Source organism: Talpa europaea (assembly GCF_964194135.1).
Source record: "Talpa europaea genome assembly, chromosome: 14".
Classification (NCBI taxonomy): domain Eukaryota; kingdom Metazoa; phylum Chordata; class Mammalia; order Eulipotyphla; family Talpidae; genus Talpa; species Talpa europaea.
In genome coordinates this window covers 26,834,937-26,854,727 of record NC_140082.1, presented here as the reverse complement: position 1 = coordinate 26,854,727, position 19,791 = coordinate 26,834,937, and the positions used below count along the sequence as shown (strand labels likewise).

At 34.5% G+C, this 19,791-nt stretch overlaps 1 protein-coding gene across 1 annotated transcript in view; it reads right to left on the bottom strand.

Moving 5' to 3' along the window:
• CUBN (cubilin) overlaps nucleotides 1–19,791 on the bottom strand; it is a gene marked incomplete at both ends in the record, with an annotated part of 226,675 nt that overhangs the window by 22,139 nt on the left and 184,745 nt on the right. The window contains 2 exons of the mRNA XM_084253526.1: nucleotides 314–522; nucleotides 15,120–15,337. Coding sequence (XP_084109652.1) covers nucleotides 314–522; nucleotides 15,120–15,337 — 427 coding nt within the window. The remainder of the gene's footprint in view (nucleotides 1–313; nucleotides 523–15,119; nucleotides 15,338–19,791) is intronic.

The window sequence follows — 19,791 nt, the reverse complement described above, 5'->3', positions numbered from 1 at the left end:
AATATGCACAATTTTCAAGCTAGAAAAACTAAGGGATGATTTTTATATGCAGAAATTATTAATTGCAGCGTTTACCAGAAGTCCTTTGCGTATGTCTGCCCAACCAACCCATCTCCCCACAGGACAGCTTTGACAAGTCATGGATGAATGGTGAATCTTAAGCTAAAGCTAGCAGCCATGGGAGGCATCCATAGTAAATATTAATTTGATGTGAAGATAGAGCATCTGTAATATTATACATGATATCTTTGAAAATTAGTATTAGTCACAATTTTGTACTCACTAGACTCTGTTAAGATATTTAATTCCTTACCTTTACATAATCATAAAGGCATCTTTGAAAACTACTTGCTGCTTCCAGAACAAATGTATTGAAGGTGAGTTTGATTAATTTGTTTACAGGTGCAGTTATGAACCATATGCAGTTTAAACTCTTGTCGTATCTCCCATTTAAATCACTATCAGGAGAGGCAAATGTGCCATTTGAACCTGTGAGATAACCACCACATCCTTGCCTAGGTCCTGTGTTAAAAAAAAAAAAAACCAAACACGCATTACTATGCAGACCAAAGAGAATCACTCTTATTTCACATGGCGGGTTTTGAAAATCATGTAATTTCTATTTCCTGTCACACTTTGATGAACATTATCAGGTTGTTCACTGAGCATAAGTGCACTTATGCCACTTGCCTTAGTGTCTTCATTACTTACCTCCTCTTCAATTCTTTGGGCCCCTCCCTCTCAAGCATATTGCCTAGAGAAGTGAGTAACAAGATTTGGTCCTTTATGCATTTTTATAACTGTTGATGTCATTTATTAAGACTTTCTCAATCCTTGAAAAAATCAATTTTATACAAAATAATGTATTTTGCATAACAAAACTGTTGAGAACTATGAACATATTCTACTTTTATGTTCTATTTTATGAACACTACCAGATTATAAACTGAAATTATAATTTACCTAACACTCTAAGAAAATTGGCTCCCAAGCAATCTTTTATTAAAATAGTCTGATAGAAAAAGGTTGAGAGACATGTGAAACTATAGTCCAATTTACATTAAACCAAACTGTATATGTGACTTTTTTCTTTTTTCAAAAAGAAGGAGAAGCTGAAGAAGTTTACTGGAGAACAAAAGGTCTACATTGAAAACTTAGAAATTCAGAATAAAAATACAAAAGAAAAATAAAGAATACTTTCAAGATTATTAAATGGTGTACTATGAAAAAAATACAGACAAAATTCTTAGAATGTAAGATTGAGTTTTGTCCATTCCATAGCCTAAGCCAATGCCTCAAAAGTGATGAAAGGGCATAAAAGAAAAACCTATTGAGTATTTGGAAGAAATAGTGAGGAGGAATTAAGCTCAAAATAACCCTAGTAAGAATAGGGATTGAATAGTTTTTCAAAGAAATGTTCATAAAGCTTGCACAACTACAACTTATTACTAGTTCTGAAGTTAAATTTCATCAACATTGGCCTTCCGTGGATTAAGTCTCATTTCATTCCTTTCATCTTTCTGCTAACTGTGAAAGGATCTCTTTCAACATTAGGGGGCACTAAGATTTTGGACTTGGATCCTGGTAGGAAATGCAAACAGCTGCAGCCCTTCTCAGACATAAAGAGTGTCAAAGGTGCAGGGTTTTTTTTTAGTATATGTGAATAGGCTGTCCTCTTCAAAGATTCTAAGTTAGATAAAACTATAGGTTTTTTTGCACAGTCAGAGGTTTCCAGGAGTTAAAAATGCTTCCAAAGGCCCAGTTCTTGATATATCTATAGATGGTATATAGCACAAGTTATTCTGAAACCAAAGCAATTCACAGTGCTGTACTACTTATTGCTAGTAACTCTATATGGAACAGGTCTACAAACTAAAGAAAGAATTGGAGTTTGCACATCTTTTATTCCAGTGTGGATTGATTGCTATTTAAGGAAGCCACTTAAGCTTACTGACATGCATAGCAGAACAGAACAATTACTTAAGGAATTAATGAATTGATAAATTTACTTATCAGTTAAATATTGCTTTAGTATTCAGGAAATATATTTAGTACTGAGATGAATGACAAGTCTATAGTAGTGATAAGTCACAGATAATAATATAATTTAGAAAATGACAGAAGCCATAAACGATGCAGAAAAGTGTGAGATTTGTACAGAAGGAAATTGCTTCGGGTTATGAGGATGTAGAAAGTTTGAGGAGGAGGTGATATTTGACCTTGGTTTTCAAGGATAAATAGGACAAGACCATGCAGTAATCAAACTGGTATTGGCAATTCCAGACTGAAAGAACTGATCACTAGATGTTAAGTAGACAAGAATTTACATACTATGCATAGGAAAGAGTAAATCTGTTTGATAAAATGAATACACGAAGGAGAACAATGAGAAGTAAGATTGGGAAACAGTATAGGTTTTTCTACAGAGAGCCTCAAATTTAAATTATTGGATTTCATCTTTAGACTTAATTCTGTAGATAATGGGGATCCACTTCAAAGGTCTTTTTTTTTTTTGCAATTATGTTTATTGAGGTAACATTGCCTTAGTTACCTCATTAGTTTACATTAGTTTACAATGTTGTGTCTGCTTTTTTACAATGCTGTGTCTGCTTTGGGGGCTATAGATTCAAACCTCTACAAACATACACTTGAAAGGGTTTTTCATCAGAAGAGTGATAGGATTAGAACGCACTTGTATGATCTAAAAATGGCATCTGGTAGTAGAAGCCATGTGTAAGGGAAAGGGATTAGAGGAGATGAGACCAGGTAAGACAACTTGGAGGGCTTCATACAGGAAAATGATGTCACTGGATTTTTCCCATTAATACATCAACTTCAAAAACTAAGTGTTACTTTAAAAAGTTTAAGCTATATCTTTACTATTGCTTGTACATGAATTATTACTAAAAGTTAGCAGAATGACAAATGTACTTGGACACAGTGAGCACATCACACACACTTTATAATATTATTTCTACCACCATCACCAACACTACTACTGTCACAAGACAGATACACTTCTCTCTAGGGAAACCCAGAGCAAGAATCTGTAAATTATTGGCATGTGTTGGCATAGATCAAATGACAAGTAGCTGATTAGATGATTTCTAACACTTCAGTTCCTCTTTGCAGTGCACTAGAATGGACAGGGTTCATTTTTCTGTCCACTTGATGTTAAGCTTATTCTAAATAATGGAATACTAGCAGTCATGAAGTAGGAAGGGGTCTCTAGTGGGCTTGTGCTTTTTGTCTTGACTTTTCTGCTCCCATGATCCATCAAGTCATGCCCTGGGTAACCAGTGGTGAAAGAGAAAATGGATTCCTGCAGAGCAGACCTGAACCAGTCTGGACTGCAGAGTTGAGCACAGTCAACCACATCCTGCAGCAGAGGCCTGAAAACCAGCCTGCAGTCCCATAAGTGATAAAATCAAAGAGCCAGGCATAATCCAGTACATTTTGGATAGTTTTATATGCAACATTATTGTGGCACTAGCCAACTAATAAACAAATAACTCATTTGAATTATCAACTGAGTATAATAGAGTATATGGCTTAATTCTAATACTCTGTAATAGAGTATATGGCTTAATTCACAAAATATTCACACAGAATAAGGAAAATGGAGGACAATCCTAACTCAAATAGTTAGATAATTAAATATAACATTTGAATGCATTAGATAATTTATATTATATAGGAATAATACTAAGAGTAAATATATTGTATGAGTGGATACTTATGTATTGCAAGTAAATCTAATATATGAGTGTTTGGGTATTTGTGTGATATAGGAAATGGCTATAATTGGCATAATTTCCCCACTTCAATGTTTAAATACAGTACAACTGTTCTGTACTTCTACTGTACCCATGGCTAAATGGAAAAGTAAACCTTTGGGAGAAATATAAAGGCATATTAACAAAAAAAAGTTCTTTACCAAAGGTGTTATTGCCGCAGCACTACCTCTGTATTTCAATGATAACAGAATTTATGAGAAAAACAGGGGAGAACTCTGTGACTATGAAATACCTTCATACATAAGAAAATATTTGTTTACTATCTTGATATTTCAAAATTCCCCTTTTGTTGTTAGTATAAGACCTTAACCCTAACATCTTGTTTAGCATCATAAATTCATCATCTTCCTTATTACTACACATTTTTTTTCACCATCAAGTGGGCTCCCATCCATCAGTACCTACTTCATCAGTCAAGTTGACTCAACAGCATTCTACAATGACATTACTTGTCCCAAGAAAAAATGTCTCTCTAACCTTCCTCTCCAAATTGAAAACACTTCCTATAAAACAGTTTTCTTTAGAGAAAGAAATTGTTTGACTAAAAAAATATTGGAAATATAAGCCTCTAGTAAGCAGTGATATCTGGATTGAGATCTATTTAATTAAAAACTAGTAACTGAATCCTAAATTATTTCTCTCCAATTATTAAACTCAAGGTGAAGCTGTAGCCAGAATAAATCTCATAAAGTAAGAAATATGTTATCTAAGAGAAAACATCTTGAACACTTCAGTGGATATAGACACATTTCTAAATAGATACCTTGAGAATTGACATTTCTGTGACTGACTTCACATGTAGTTGACATTTTATTGAGGTCTCCTGGATAGGATCTCTAGCCCTCTCTGGACAACCACTTCTTAGACAGATGGTGGGCAATGAGCAGTACTCACGATAAAGATCAGCATTTTTCTGTTTGCCAGTGAGTAAGCTGGGCCTTTAGGCTATAGTGGAAGGCAGCACAGAGACACAAAGGGAGCAGAACATAAACTCTTTTAAAGCTGGTGCCTTAGGGAAATGGGAGCACACCAGGATAGCTGGCTTTCAACCACACAGGGTTGCAGGGTTAGAGCTCCATAACCCTTTCTTTGGGTAAATCCTACTGTGATTTTCAAACCTGCAGTATACAACTGCCTTAAAGCAGTGAATTTATTTAAAAATTCAACTAGGTTTCAGATGAACCTGCAAATTTGATTTATTTTTCTACTCCCTAACCTCAAATATATACACATTATAAGCATCATATTTATGTTATGGAAGAAAAATAGCTTTAATGGTTTTTGTAACATGAGTTGTATTGTTTCATTTAACAATGTGTATGATTTTTGTATTTTTATTTGATTTGATTCACTTTAGATATCCTAATTTGATACCTAGTCTAACTTATTTTACAATTTGTATTTAGTCTAGTGATAATACAAAAGGTAATTCCAATAGCCAGTCAGTACCTATCATCACTAGAAAAAGAATAATGCAATATATAAAGAATTAGGATAAAGAGAATGTTATTATTTTTTCATTTATTTTGCATTATTTAGGCATAACCAAACATTTATGTATGCATCATTAATTCCACCACAGAGTTGTTCTTACCAAATTTGATATTTTAAAAATGATTTATTAAGCAAAATGGTAAGATTACCTTAGCTGATGCAGGAAAAAGACTTGATAATATGCAATACATTCATCATATAAACTCTCAGCAAACTACGAGCAGAAGGGAATTTTTTTAACTCCATAAACTTCATCTTCAAGAAACTAATAGCTAACATAATAAAGTGAAAAACTACCTACTTTGCTCCTATGATCAGGAAGATCTCCTACATATAATCACGAAAAAGGCAAGGGTATATTTTCTCAGCACTCTTATTTAACATAGTATTGAAAATTCTTGCCAGTGTAATGGGAAACTTAAAAATGAATACTAACTGTAGAAGAGGAAATAAAATCAACACTATTTGAAGATGTAGAAAATCCCAGGAAAATTAAATAAAAACTCCCAGAACTAATAAATGTATTTAGTAAGAACTCAGGATATAAGAACAATACACAAAAATCAACTGTATTTCTATATATGAACAATGAACTTGTGGAATTCAAAATTAAGAAATAAAATTGTTCAAAAGAAAATGAAATGCACTGTTATTACTTAATGAAACATACAGGCTCTGTGTACTAAAAATTACAAAAGGGTGAAAGTAGTCAAAGAAAAATGGTGACAGATACATGTTTATAGCTTGGAAGACTCAGCATTGTCAAGATGTCAATGATTCCTATAGTGATGCATAAGTTTAATGCAATTGCTAGCAAGATTTTCTGTTAATATTTTAAAAAAAAAGCTTATTCAAATACGGTACAGGCCCTTGAACAGCTAAAACAATATTGACAAGAAAAACAAAACAAGGCATTACTCCACTTGACAATAGGTTTAATTTATAGCTATAGTAATCAAGACAGAATGATATTGATATACCACATATAGATCAATGGAGCAGAATATGGAACCCAGAAATAGATTCATACAAATATGCCCAATTGATTTTTTACAATGAAGCAAAAGGAATTCAATGAAGGATGGCCCTTCTTTTCAACAAACAGCGCTAGACCAACTGGACATTCAAAGGTAAAAATATATGAACTTCAACCCAAACCACACCTAAAAAAAACTAGTTCAAAATGGCTCAGACAAAATGAAAAATACAAACTATAAAATATAATGGTTTATTTAAATCCAATAATGTCAGTTATTTTATTAGATGTAAACACATTAAATTATCCAATTGAAAGACAGCATAAAACAAAACCCAAATATATTCTTTGGGATTAGTTTGAAATTGGAAAGTTTAAAAAATATACCATGCAAAAATGAACAGAAAGCAAGCTAGGGAAGTTATGCTAAATCAGAAAATGTAAGGATTAAGCTAAGAAGCATTAGATATGGATCTTGAAAAATGATATGATCAATTCACCAGAATTACATAGTAACATAAAGAATGTATGTACCACATTATGTTGCCTCAAATTAAAAAAAAGACCAAAGTAGCTCAGATCTTTCGACTGAGCTTCTTTTTTTTTTGAAAAAAGATTCATTCATTCATTCATTCATTCATTTATATGAGCACCGGGTACAGTCAGAAGCGCGGAAGGGTGAGAGAATTGAGCAGAGCCAGAGTGCGGGCAGCTTCACAACCCAGTGCTCAACCGCTGCGCCACCAGGGAGGCCCTACTGAGCTTCTAATTCCCACCTCTTCATACCTTCTGAACATTAGCCAGATATCTTACAATAACTAAATTATTCAAATCATATACAAAATATATTATTTTTGCCTACAAATTCTGGTTCTCTCCTGGCAGTTTCATATTTGGGTAGTGGTATCACAAGATATAGTCCAGGAACTTAGGATAATAATTTGTTCTTGTCCCTTACTACATTGCTCATAGAATATTGTGTACTATTAATTCTACATGTTAAGTATTTCTTCCTTAAGCCCCCACCTTTTTATTTTCACATTGCTATGCTATCATCATCATCTCCTGCCTAAACTCCTATAATACTTGCCTAAATTTTCCCTGCCTAAAATGTTGCTCCTATTTAAAAACATCATCCTCATAGGTACTAGAATGCGCTTTCTAAAAAAAAAAATCACTCAGTACTCTCTTGCTACTTTTTCCTATCTTACAGAACCTCCATGTTCAACCCTGCTTATCTCTCCTGTTTCATCCTTATTCTCCATCTCACACCCAAAGCCACCTCAACACCTCAAAACATTATCAAAGAATGGACACATCAGTCTGCAGCCTCTGAAATGGAATACACTTGCAATTTTGTACATACTTTATATGTTTTTTCTTATCCATAAAATATCTGTTTTCCCAGATAGTATTAAATAGTATTTAAATAGTATTACCCTTCCAAAATAATACTATTTAAAGTTCAAATTTGTTGTATGTTAAATGTTATTAGGGAATGTTCTAGTTTAATATTCATCACAATACTATGAAATAGTTACTAGTGTGCTCACTTTAAAGATAAGAAAATCAAGACACAGAGTAGATTAATAGTTCTCTAAGACCAAACTAGTTAGGATGTGCAAGAACTGGATTTGAACCTGGGAAGTCTAGCTCTAGCACTTAAATTCTTAACCACCAGACTACATGTCAGCATTCATGTTCTCTGTGATGTTTTCTCCAATAATGGTCCTGGGCCCTGTGTTTTTTTTTTTTTTTTGTTCATTTGTTCATTTTTTTATTAATTAATTTTTTTAATTTTTTTACATCATTGTTCATTTTTAAACAATATTTGCTTCCCCTCACCCCCTCAGGTGTAGTCCCCATCGAGTTTCCTTCACCAATGCACGGGGGTGCACCATCACCTCAGTCCCCTGTGCTCCTCCCTCCCCTGCAGGATGTCTCTGATTTATAATTGTCCATTTTTGCTTTGTTGTGTTTTGTACTGTTATTATTTTTTTTCACTGATGTCTTATTGGTTCCCCTATCTTCCTGTTATAAGTGAAACCATCCAATATTTTTCTATTTCCTCCTGGCTTATTTCTCTGAGCGTAATTCCTGGGCCCTGTTTTACTCAAGACCAAAGTAACCACAGATTCCTTCTTTCCTGCCTCCACTGTCTTTTGCATATACTTCAAAAGCATTTATTGTGTTGACTTTACAATTATTTGCTTTTCCTACTACTTGATAAGCTTCATAAGGATATAGTTGAATTCACCTTTGTATCTCCAGAGAAAAGTTCATAGTAAATAGCTAGTGAACACTGTTGAATAAACAATAAAGAACTGGGTAGAAAATGTAAAGAGTTCTTACTGGATGGATCTTTCTCTCTAGGCTTATGAGAAATTCTTATAATTAAACATATTTCTTGATTTATGAAGTTGTTATTATATTACAGGCACCTATTATGTGTATGTATGTGCGTGTTTATGCATTTGTGTATATGTATGTATTTATACATAGATAAGTACATGTATATGTATGTGTGTATATTTTTGATTTTAGCAAAATGACTTTTTGGGCCTATGTGTTAACCTGTTTTCAAAGCTAAATTTAGTTAACCTTGCAGCATATGTGATTGTGAAGAAACAATTAGTGAAATAAGAATAAGAATATCACTGAAGGTGCATTAGGGATATTGTAGTAGGAAAATGCTTCTTTAACAAAAAATTTGCAATTCTTTAGCTAAATAGTATTAGCTCTTCTACTTGAGAAAATTTAATCTCTGTATATTAGATTTCAGCAGGCAGAGAAAATTCAGGATACATTAATGTGCAGCAACACTTATGTACTCAACACTGACAATCACAAAATCAAAAGTTATCACAAAGCTGAAAATGCTTAGAGAAAATAGGATACAAACAATGTGCTATTAAGCAGTCATAAATTAGGTTGCAATATAAAGGATGTGAAATTCTTCAAACTAACCAAAATCAAACAAAAAAAAAATCAGCTTTTTGAGAATGACTTAAACAAGGACATGGAATTGTTTTGTTCTTCTTATTTTTACATTAAGTTGTGTACTATGCTATTGATATTTCAATTTATGACTGTGATGGCAGTATTATTTAGTGAGGACAGGGTTTACTTTTCCAATTCTGCTCAAAATTTGCCAAGTGACCTTTTTGCAAACTAAACTAATTTGTAAACTAAACTGGATGATAAGAATAACAATCACATTTACTTTGTAAAAATAAATGCACATGTGCCTTCATTTTGTTAGGATTTTAAGGAATTTTACTAAATTGGAGGTCATAATTTGGGGGGGGTAGAGGGATTTTTTTTGTTATATAGATATTTCTTTCCTTTATATTCTAGTGAAATTATACTCCACATAACTGTGAAAATTCTTTACCATTATGCCATGGAAAGTTGATAAGAGAGAAATGACATCTGTCCATCAACATCAGAAGATAATGGAGTTTTACTACATATATATATAATGTTACTTGTAAATAAAAATATCATTTCTGTTGTAAACACTAAATATATTTTAGCATTATAAAATATGTCATATAATATTAATTATTTAAATATATTTATTATGTATTAAATAATATTATATGTTGTGATATAAATACAAATATACCAAGATAGTATATATATGCAATTATATTATTTAATAATGTATTATTTATAATGCTTTATATATTCTATATGTTCTATCATAAATGTCTAGATATTAAACATACAAACATATTATAAATAGTATATTATTAAGAATTATGTTTCTATTCCTTATGGATAAGAGGAAACAGTGATTGCTACAGTTATATGCAATATTCATATTAATAGGATATTACCTACTGGGACAAATCAGATAGGTAATAGAAATAACAAGATGAATGCCTTTCAGAAAATTTACCCTGAGAATCTCCTCTGTCCCTGTGTTTATTTGTTGCCCCAAAGGTGATGTGGGCTGATTCAGAAAAGAATAAATTAAGAAAGAGTCATGACTGCAGGCTTGGCTTTACCTCTTACAAAACATTTTGGCAGCAAACAAATTCCTTACATTGTTAACTTCTTATTTCTTCCTATGTAAAATGGGACAACCCCTGTATCATGGGTGGTAATGAGCACTACACAAACACACACACACGTAATTTTATATATATATATATATATATATATATATATATATATATATATATATAAAGCCTCTCCTGTAGATGCTCAGTGATAGGAAGTCATTATCATTATGTTCTTGAATTTTGTGAGGTATTCACTGGGATTTAGCAGGACATAAAGCTGCTGTATAACATTATATCTGATTCATGTATTAGAAAACAGAGAAGCATACATAGCCTGTAGCCCTAATAATGTAATAACATTGTAAATCAAACAATTGATTTACAACCAATTAGATTTTTTTTAAGTTTATTATCGGTTAGATATATTGTGCTTTCAGACTCCTGGGAACCTACATCAAAGCCAAGCTGATCTGTGTAAGTATAGTGATTTTTATAGGGAACTCTGCTTACAAATAATTTAACTCAAATTTTCTCATGAGTTTAATTTTGAGAAGGGCTTGGTGTGGTTTAATTTATGCAGAACATATTGCTTCCCAGCTTTTCCTCACTTGAATGTTTTTCAAAGTGTTATGTTATAATTTGCCATTAACTCAGTTTTATCACTTAGCTTGGTTTCTACAATACCATCTGGTTTTATTTTCCCAAAGACAGCCCTACCCTTCAAGACCAGAGACAGCAATCTGGTCATTAGAGGACAGGGAGGCGGGTGGAGAGAGAGGTACAGACTCTAATGTCAGAATATATTTTCGTAACAACTTTTCATTTGTTGATCTGGAATTTTACTCCTGTCTGTTTCTTTTGTAAGGGTTTGGTGTACTACACCTAGGTAAACCTATGGTTTCTTGATCGTATTCCCACATTCTCAGTCTAGAAATAAAAAACCTTTTCAATAAAAGCCACAAAGAATAAACTTCAGATAACCTTGTCTTTGGTATAATCTCCCAAGGGATGTGCAGTCACCAGTGAAAGTTACAAGGTTTAAAAAGGGCGGAAATAGGCTTAGCCTAGTTTTCTATAAATGGGTTTTCAATTTCAGCTCATCTCATTCTCAGACTTTATCAGAGGGAGCAAAAGACATTAAGAGAACAGACAGACATCACTTTCGTGTAAAGCCCCCATTATTGCTAGACTGAGAGTTACTTGAGCATCGATTTATAAAATCATTCACACTGTAATTCAACTATCATATTGCACTTATACTTTTAAAAATAATGTGGTTTCGCAGCTTAGATTAGGCTGCTAAAAAGCACCTAGAGTTATATATATACAACAAGATATGTAGTGACATTGAATGATTTTAAGTATATTTTTTATTGTTTAGTTACAGAATTTTAGGATGCCTCTCAAAGTCCAAATATAACAAACTATGAAACTTAAAAATGACTAGATCAAAGTCTGCATTTGTTGTTACACTTTTCTCCATTTGTTGTGACTGTATTTTCCATCACTTTGGTCCCTTAATTTCATCAGCTTTCTTGGTCTCCCTTTCCTATCCTCTCTTACAAGTAAACCCTGTTCTGCAGCCTCAACATCCTCCCACCATGTCCTTTTGTCTTCCTTTAGTACATTTGGGAGATATTTTACAAATGTTATGGAAACAGTTAAAACTTTAGAGACAAGATACACATGACCCAAATGTGGAAGGTGATCCTGTATTCCTAAGTCTTTGAGAATGAAAATGATCTAACTTACTATCCTGAGTAATAGCTGATCTATAAGAATCTTGGTTGAATTTTGGGAATGAAGTGAATCTAGATATAACATATATATATATTCATATATATGCACTATCATATAATCATGAAGTAGGAATAATTTATCTACTTTTTTTTAATAGAGGCATGTTTTTATTTATTTATTTATTTGTTTGTTTTTTGTTTATACATGCACTGGGTACAGTCAGAAGCGTGGGAGGGTGAGAGAATTCACCAGAGCCAGAGCGGGGAGCAGAGCAGGCAGAAGGACCAAAGTACACTGCTGAGGGGAGAAGCAGGCGGCAGGAGAGGTCTGCGCGCCATGTGGGACCCTCCTCTGGTGGCCGGGGAGCAGCCGGGGATCGAACCGGCGCCGCATAGGCCGCGGGCAGCTTCGCAACCCAGCGCTCAACCGCTGCGCCACCGGGGAGGCCCTATCTACCTTTTTTTTTAACTAACAAAGTCAATGTTGATGGAGTAATATTGCTATATACTAGGTGTCAGCTAGTTCTTGTGATTTAACTGGGACTTGGCTTTTGATTTTAGACTTAAGTTACAAATTATAATTTAGGGTTTATTTATTTATTTATGTATTTATGTATTTATTTATTTATTGTACTGGGTAAATTTCAGTGCAAAGTAAGAAGGAATAAGAAATTATTGCACCATGGAGTGCTCCTGTTGATAATAATTATCACACTTACAGTGCCCCTCCCCCCACCTTGGAAGTAGGGTGGAATGGGTCATGTACCCTTGTAGGAATTCACCACCTCAAGATTACTTCCTAATGCGTAAGTCTTTGTCTTTGACATTTGAGGTACTTTAAAGGAATTATTTACTTGCTGCCCATCACATTGTAAAAAAATAGGAAATAATAATAATTCAAATTGATCTTTTTTAGTGGATAAAAATTGAGCTAGGAAATGGTGTTGGACTTTTTTATAGCATCTCACCAGGCAATAACATAGTAAAACAACTGGGTGATAACCACCTGTTTCCTGTTCTATAGCTTTTCCTGTTTGGGCATATTTCCATGTTTGTGGATTGTGATTCACTTTGTCTGAAAACAGGGCGCTGATGAATTCAAAACACATCTGCAAGTTTCAAATGTTTCCCGAGTGACACAGGCAAGCAGAGTCATGACTGAAGCATACCCTGGTGGCAAAGGAGGGGCGGGAACTCAACTAGCAGGAGTTCCTGGAAAATGGGCACTAGTAAGTATCAGTTTTATACTATGGTGCATGTTGACTCTGGCCAAATCGAAAGGACCAACAGTTTCTTAAACTTCATGGGATTAAAAAATCCAGTGACTATCAGATAAAAGTTATGCCAAATGATAAGTAAACTTACATGTGCAGTTTTGAAAGCTTTGTGAAAGCAAAACAGTACAAAATTATAATACTTAGGTTTTCGTTAAAAATTACCATTAAAGATGATTTAACTTTGCTTCTGAATTATTTCCAACTGGTCAAAAGCATTTATACAGATGACAAGGAGGCAAAAGTCACCATCATGGAATGCAGTAGTAGCACAATGCTGGTAAGTAATGAAATTCCATTTCTAACTCTCCGCACTTAAACCTTTTCTCTGTTACCAGAAGAAAAGAGTAATTGACTGAAAGTATCCAATGCTCATGCATGAACAGTGCCTCTGACAGGGTAATATTTTCCTTTCTGTGCTACTTCAGTTCAGTAAAATCACAATAAGTTGAAAATGTCTTCTCTGTGGCTCAGAAAAACACAGTAATTTAATGAGCTAGGGAACACTGGCTAACTCGAGCTTCATGCAGATGACAGCAGTGTGGGGCACTTAAGCCTATTTTAGTGGTCATGAGAGAATATATTCGAAAAAAGAAAAACAACTTGAAAGCAGGTAGCAATAGCAAATGTAAATATATGCCATTTGAAAGACTGTGCTGAGGGCAAGGGTATATGAGTTGCTTTTTGCAAAGAAATCTCCAAAGGAAAATTAATTTTGCTTTCAAAACAGCCTTCTGTGTTTTGTATGCCACTTCACTTAGGCAATTCTATTAAGGCAATACTCTCGTCTACCCATGAGACTTGCTTTCAAGTTATTGTTGATACTGCTAAGTAGGGTAGGTGGCAAAGTGACTTTCTGATACAATTTCTCATGATGTCTACAGTTTATTGGGAAGCCTTCAAAACACAAAAGTCTAAATGCTTCCCTCAAGGAATGCACAAAAAAATAACACTACAAATGTAAAGGAGTTTAAGGTAAGTTCTGCTTTGTATCAGGAGAATGAAGATAATCTCATAGCCTGGGGAAAAGAGAAGGAAGGGGGTTTTTTGAACAGTGAGTCAGGATGCTCATTGTAGGTCTCTCTGAGTCTTCACATACTATGTGATTTGTTCAGTGAGCTGTTCATTTTCAAATCTATTCCCTAATCACATCCATATTCAAGTGGAAGAATCAAAACACTTTCCAGACAATACCACTGACACAATGAATATAGATAAACAGATAACTTGTGTTTAAAATGGTTCCAAGTTCTAGAGATAATTTCTCACCTGCAGTGGGAATAAACAGGGGTGATATTTTCAATTTTTCTTCACATGATAGCTTTCCCAGCCACCTCCTAGTAATTCCCTGATCACTATCTCCAGCTCAAATCCTCTCTCAAGCTTCAGTGTCCTCCTATATTTCTGCACTTAGATATTTCAAAGTACTTCTACCCAAAATACTCAAACCCAAATATAATATTTCTTCCCTAAATCTTAGCTTTCTAAGGTATCCACTCTCCGAAAAGTTACTGACAAGTCATCTTCAACTTTTTTTCACATGTAACACATCAAGCTCCAAACACTGTATGTCTGATGTATTCTACCTTCTGACTATCTCTGAGATTTCTATTCCTCCTTCTGTATTCATTTCCACTGTATTAGTTTAAGAACTCTCATTTCCCATGCGGAATTCTGTAATAAGCTTCTTTTTTCTCAGGTCACAGGGTTTCCTGAGTCTTCCTCCAACCTGCTACCACTGTGATCTTTCATAAAAAATTAAATTAAATTAAATGAAGCAGAAAAGGAACAATAAGTGAAAAAAAGACATACATGTCCAAAGTTCTTACCCAGTGTCTGCTGGAAAGTTATCCTCCACCCTCTTGCTGTTTGAAATGAATCTGTCTTGAACACTAGGAGCACACTATTATTGCTGCTCTTAATATTTGGAAAACGTTTGGAGCCACAGAATCTGCCCAGAAGGGGATCACTCATGTTAGAACCATCATAAATCGCCAGGTAGTCGTTGGAGCAGGAGGTGGAGGGAACCACATCAAAATCACTGAACCTGTGAAATGAATTTCATTAATATTGATGATATACATTCATATTTCCATGATATTTATTGTACCTTTAGTTCTTGTAAAAAAACACACACACTAAAAGCAGAACATCTCAGCTTTGCTTGATAGAAAATATTAGAAACAACATACTACTGTACTGATCAGGTAAAAAGTTTAGCCAAAATATTTTGATTATAATTATGTGAAAAAGTGAGATATTTGCTGGGGATGTAGAGATGAATATGATACAGTTTTAGACTTGTAGGAATTCACAGTGAAGAACATATTAAGTCTCTTAGAACTAGACATAAGACCTGAAACCATAAAATATATAGAAGGAAATATAGGCGAAACACTACGTGATTTGCACATCAAAGACATCTTTACAGACACATCACCCAAAGCAGTGATAGTGAAGGCAAAGATAAACAGCTGGGACTATATCAAATTAAAGAGCTTTTGCACAGCAAAAGAGACAATAACAAAAACAAAGAGAAACCCCACCAACTGGGAGAACATTTTTGCACCCAACACTAATGATAAAGGACTGATCACAAAAATCTGCAAAGAGCTGATGAGACTCAACAACAACAAAGAAAATAATCCAGTCAAAAAATGGGCAGAAGAGCTTAAAAGAAACTTCTCTGAAGAGGAAATGCAAATGGCCAACAGGCATATGAAAAAATGTTCAACATCACTTGTCATCAGGGAAATGCAAATCAAAACTACCATGAGATACCATCTTACACCAGTGAGAATGGCACATATTAAAAAAACTAGCAACAACAAATGTTGGCGAGGGTGTGGAGAAAAAGGAACTCTTCTGCACTGTTGGTGGGAGTGCAAACTGGTCCAACCACTGTGGAAAGCTGTGTGGGGATTTCTGGACCTACTAAACATAGAGCTTCCATATGACCCAGCAATTCCACTCCTAGGTATTTACCCAAAGGACACAGAAACATCAATTCCAAAGAACACCTGCACCCCTATGTTTATAGCAGCACTGTTTACAATAGCTAAGCTTTGGAAACAACCCAAATGCCCAAAAATAGATGACTGGATCAAGAAGATGTGGTACATATATACCATGGAATATTACTCAGCATTCAAAAAAGATAAACACATGCAATTTGCTGCAACATGGATGGCGCTGGAAGGGATCATGCTCAGCGAAATAAGCCAAAAAGAAAAAGAAAAATACCGGATGGTCTCACTCATAGCAGGAATCTAGAAAACTTAAATAAGGGACCAGGAAAATGAATAACTATAAGAAAGTGAAAATCAAAATCAACAAAAAACTATGAACCAGAGACACTTTTAGGGGGGCGGGGGCGGGAGGGGAGGGATTGGGGTCAGAATGGGGGGCTGCAATTGTATGGGGAATATAACAATAAAATTTATAAAAAAAAAAATAAAAAAAAGAACATATTAAGTCTCTTAGAGATTAAGTTTTGGTAAGTTGAACTTACATATTTATTTATCATTTCAGCAACACTTTATTTTTCAGTATCATTAAAACAGATGGCTTTCACTCTGTTCCCTTGTTATTCTGAGATTCAAGTGGTACTATATTCTTTGTTTACAGTGACAATATCTGTGCAGAGTGGAAGAAGCTAGAATCGTAGCACCTTTCTCATTCTGAGTTTCTATTTTCCTCTTAAAATGGAGAGCTTATAGTAAGTAAGGTTATGTGCAACAATGTATAAAAACCAGACTCTCATATATGCATAAGTAACTACTCAAAAACAAAATAAATCAAAACAAGTGAACATTATTACTGTGATTTTGAAAACCAAAAATATGAAACAATATTACTCACAAAAGAAATAATAAAAAAAAATGGTAGAAAAGAATGAAATAATTCTTCAGTCTCATCTGATTGCAATCACCAGAATTCATATACTGAGGAAGCCCAGGGCACACCCCAAGCATCTTCCTTCCCAACACTGGCAGGACTATCTGTGCCCCTCTCCCCTACATCCCCCGCAACCCCTATGCACACTGGAGGTTCAGCATGGTGATGAGGTCAAAAGACAGCTTTGTCATGCATTAAGAGCATATGTGATATGTATTTAATTTTGGAAGAAGATTTTAAAACTACTACTCAGTTTGCAGTGATGAACGTTAAAGCAGAGGCAGAGATGAAGTGGCCATGAGCCTGGATGGCAGAGCAGCTGCGATGGGTGGTATCAAGCATATTGGAAACACTCATAGTAGTGAGCAGTAAAATTGCTGAGTGAAGCTACTGTGACTTGGGGCCACTTGTTACCTCTTATCACCTGGCAGATATATCACTAACTGATCTTTCATGGCCTGGGTTCATGGCCTAAATGGCTTTGTCATTTCAAGTTAACTATCCCAGGGTTTCCACACAGGCGAGGCTTCCTACATGGTTTAACTTCAGGATTTTGTGGTGGTTTCATAGCTTACTCTTTTTTAAAAATCTGTTAATTATTTTGATATCCTGTCCTCATTTTTACAGGTTTCTTCTGCTTTCTTGGTTTTATTTTTATTAGCAGCTATAATATAATATATACTTTGGAACAACTTGAAAATATCTAATGATTAAAATATGTCCCTTTAATAGTCTTAAGAAAAAAGGGATCTGTTAATTTTTTTCTCAGAAAGGTTTTCATTGGTGACTTATTTTTCAAACCGATGATGAAAAAGGAGATGAAAAAGTATTTTCTTTAAACAAGATAACATTTAATGTTCTTATAAAAGAAGATGAAGAGAGAACGATAGGTAGACAAATTCTAAAAACAAAACATTCTTTTTTTATTCTTTATAGACGTCTATTTTCCACAGCATGAATCCATAAAGGAAAATAAAGATTTGAGTTTCTAAGAGGATTCAAAGCTGTTTTGATTTTTTATCTTGCATAATTTTCCCAGGGGAGCAGAAAATATTTGGAAAAACACAAAACGTATGTGCAGGCACATTTTAAGAGTCTTAATAGACTGTTTATGCTGTATTGCTGTCTGCCACTTCTATAGCACTTAGTAAGTGTTTCATAGAGTGCAGGTTCTTAGAAAGAGTATAATAAATAATTTTCCAAACATGTTGATGGGAATGCTGACTATGGTGAGCCCCAGGCCCCTGGAGGGAAACCAAAGGAATTTGCATGTTATCAAGCATGCACAGTATAGATACAGACATATTGATATAAATATAAATATGTGTAGAATTATAGTGTGTGAGAGTGTATACACACTACAATCCTACATGTGCTAGAAGCAAATATTAAATATTGAGCAACAATGGCAAATGACTAGAAGCACCCTCTGTGCTTCCATCTGGGCAGGTGGTTCCTTTATGGGCCTTCTGCTCCTGGCCATCTGGCAGGTGCTGATTACTCATTTTTTCTTAGGACTTAAAAGTGTCTTTGTCCTGGCGGCACAGCTTCCTTACAAATAATACCAGGTGGGATCTGCAGTTTCCCTCGAGGTCCAGCCTGGAGACCACTTACTTACTGTCTGATATAGGAAGCAAATCACTCTTGATGAGATTTGTTTTATAGCCCAAGAACCCATTTTAACACATGAATGTCCCTAGGGGCAAATTACTGAGAATTTGTGATTTTGGGAGGAGAAAGTGATGACAGACAATGGCGGGGGTGGGGGGAGATAGGTAGGAGTGGTTAGACCACAAAGTTTCTATAAAATATTCTGTGCTAGTGTGATGTACACAAACTTTCAGAGTTTTTCATGCTCAATGTCACTGAGTTAGAAATATATTATCTAAGATGAACATGATTTTCAACTTTATAGCTGTGGAGATCGTATACTCTTTATCAGTCTTATTGGGAATGAGGAGGATTAGAAGAGAATGCCACTGATGATAAAGATAACGTGTACAGTACCAATTTAGAGGTGTTCTGACATACTAGTAAAAATAAATGTCTTAAGGAGCTAGAAAGTATGAAAGCTTTGAGAGCTACAATGGGAAAATATTAAGGGCAGGGAGAAGGCAGTAGGGAGAAGGCCTGGTAAGGATTCAAATTTGATGCTTCAGGTAATAGTGTATCACCTTGGGAAAGTTATTGGCCCTCTGAGCCTCAATTTTGTCATCAATAGAATGAGATTAATAATATATACCTCATATGACTATTTTAAAAATAAAATATTTAGGGAAAGCATAAAGTTCCTTGTTTCTAAGTACCTGACAAATGGAAACAGCTTTCTCTTGCCTTCTCTACACCCTTTGATTTAGAGAGACTTTAGAACTTTATAACCCAATATATGAAACTCCTTTAAAAATGGTGAATAAGTAGAACAAATTGCTTTAATTGGTAGGGCACTTGTATTTCCTAGTTAATCACTATCGGCTTTTGTGGAAGGGGAAGACCCCTTTCCCAGGTTTATACTAACAGCTAGTTACCTCTCTCTCCCTTCCTCTAGATTCCCTTGTAAACATGCAGTTAAAATCAGTGCTCTCCATCAGAAAAATATCTTTTACA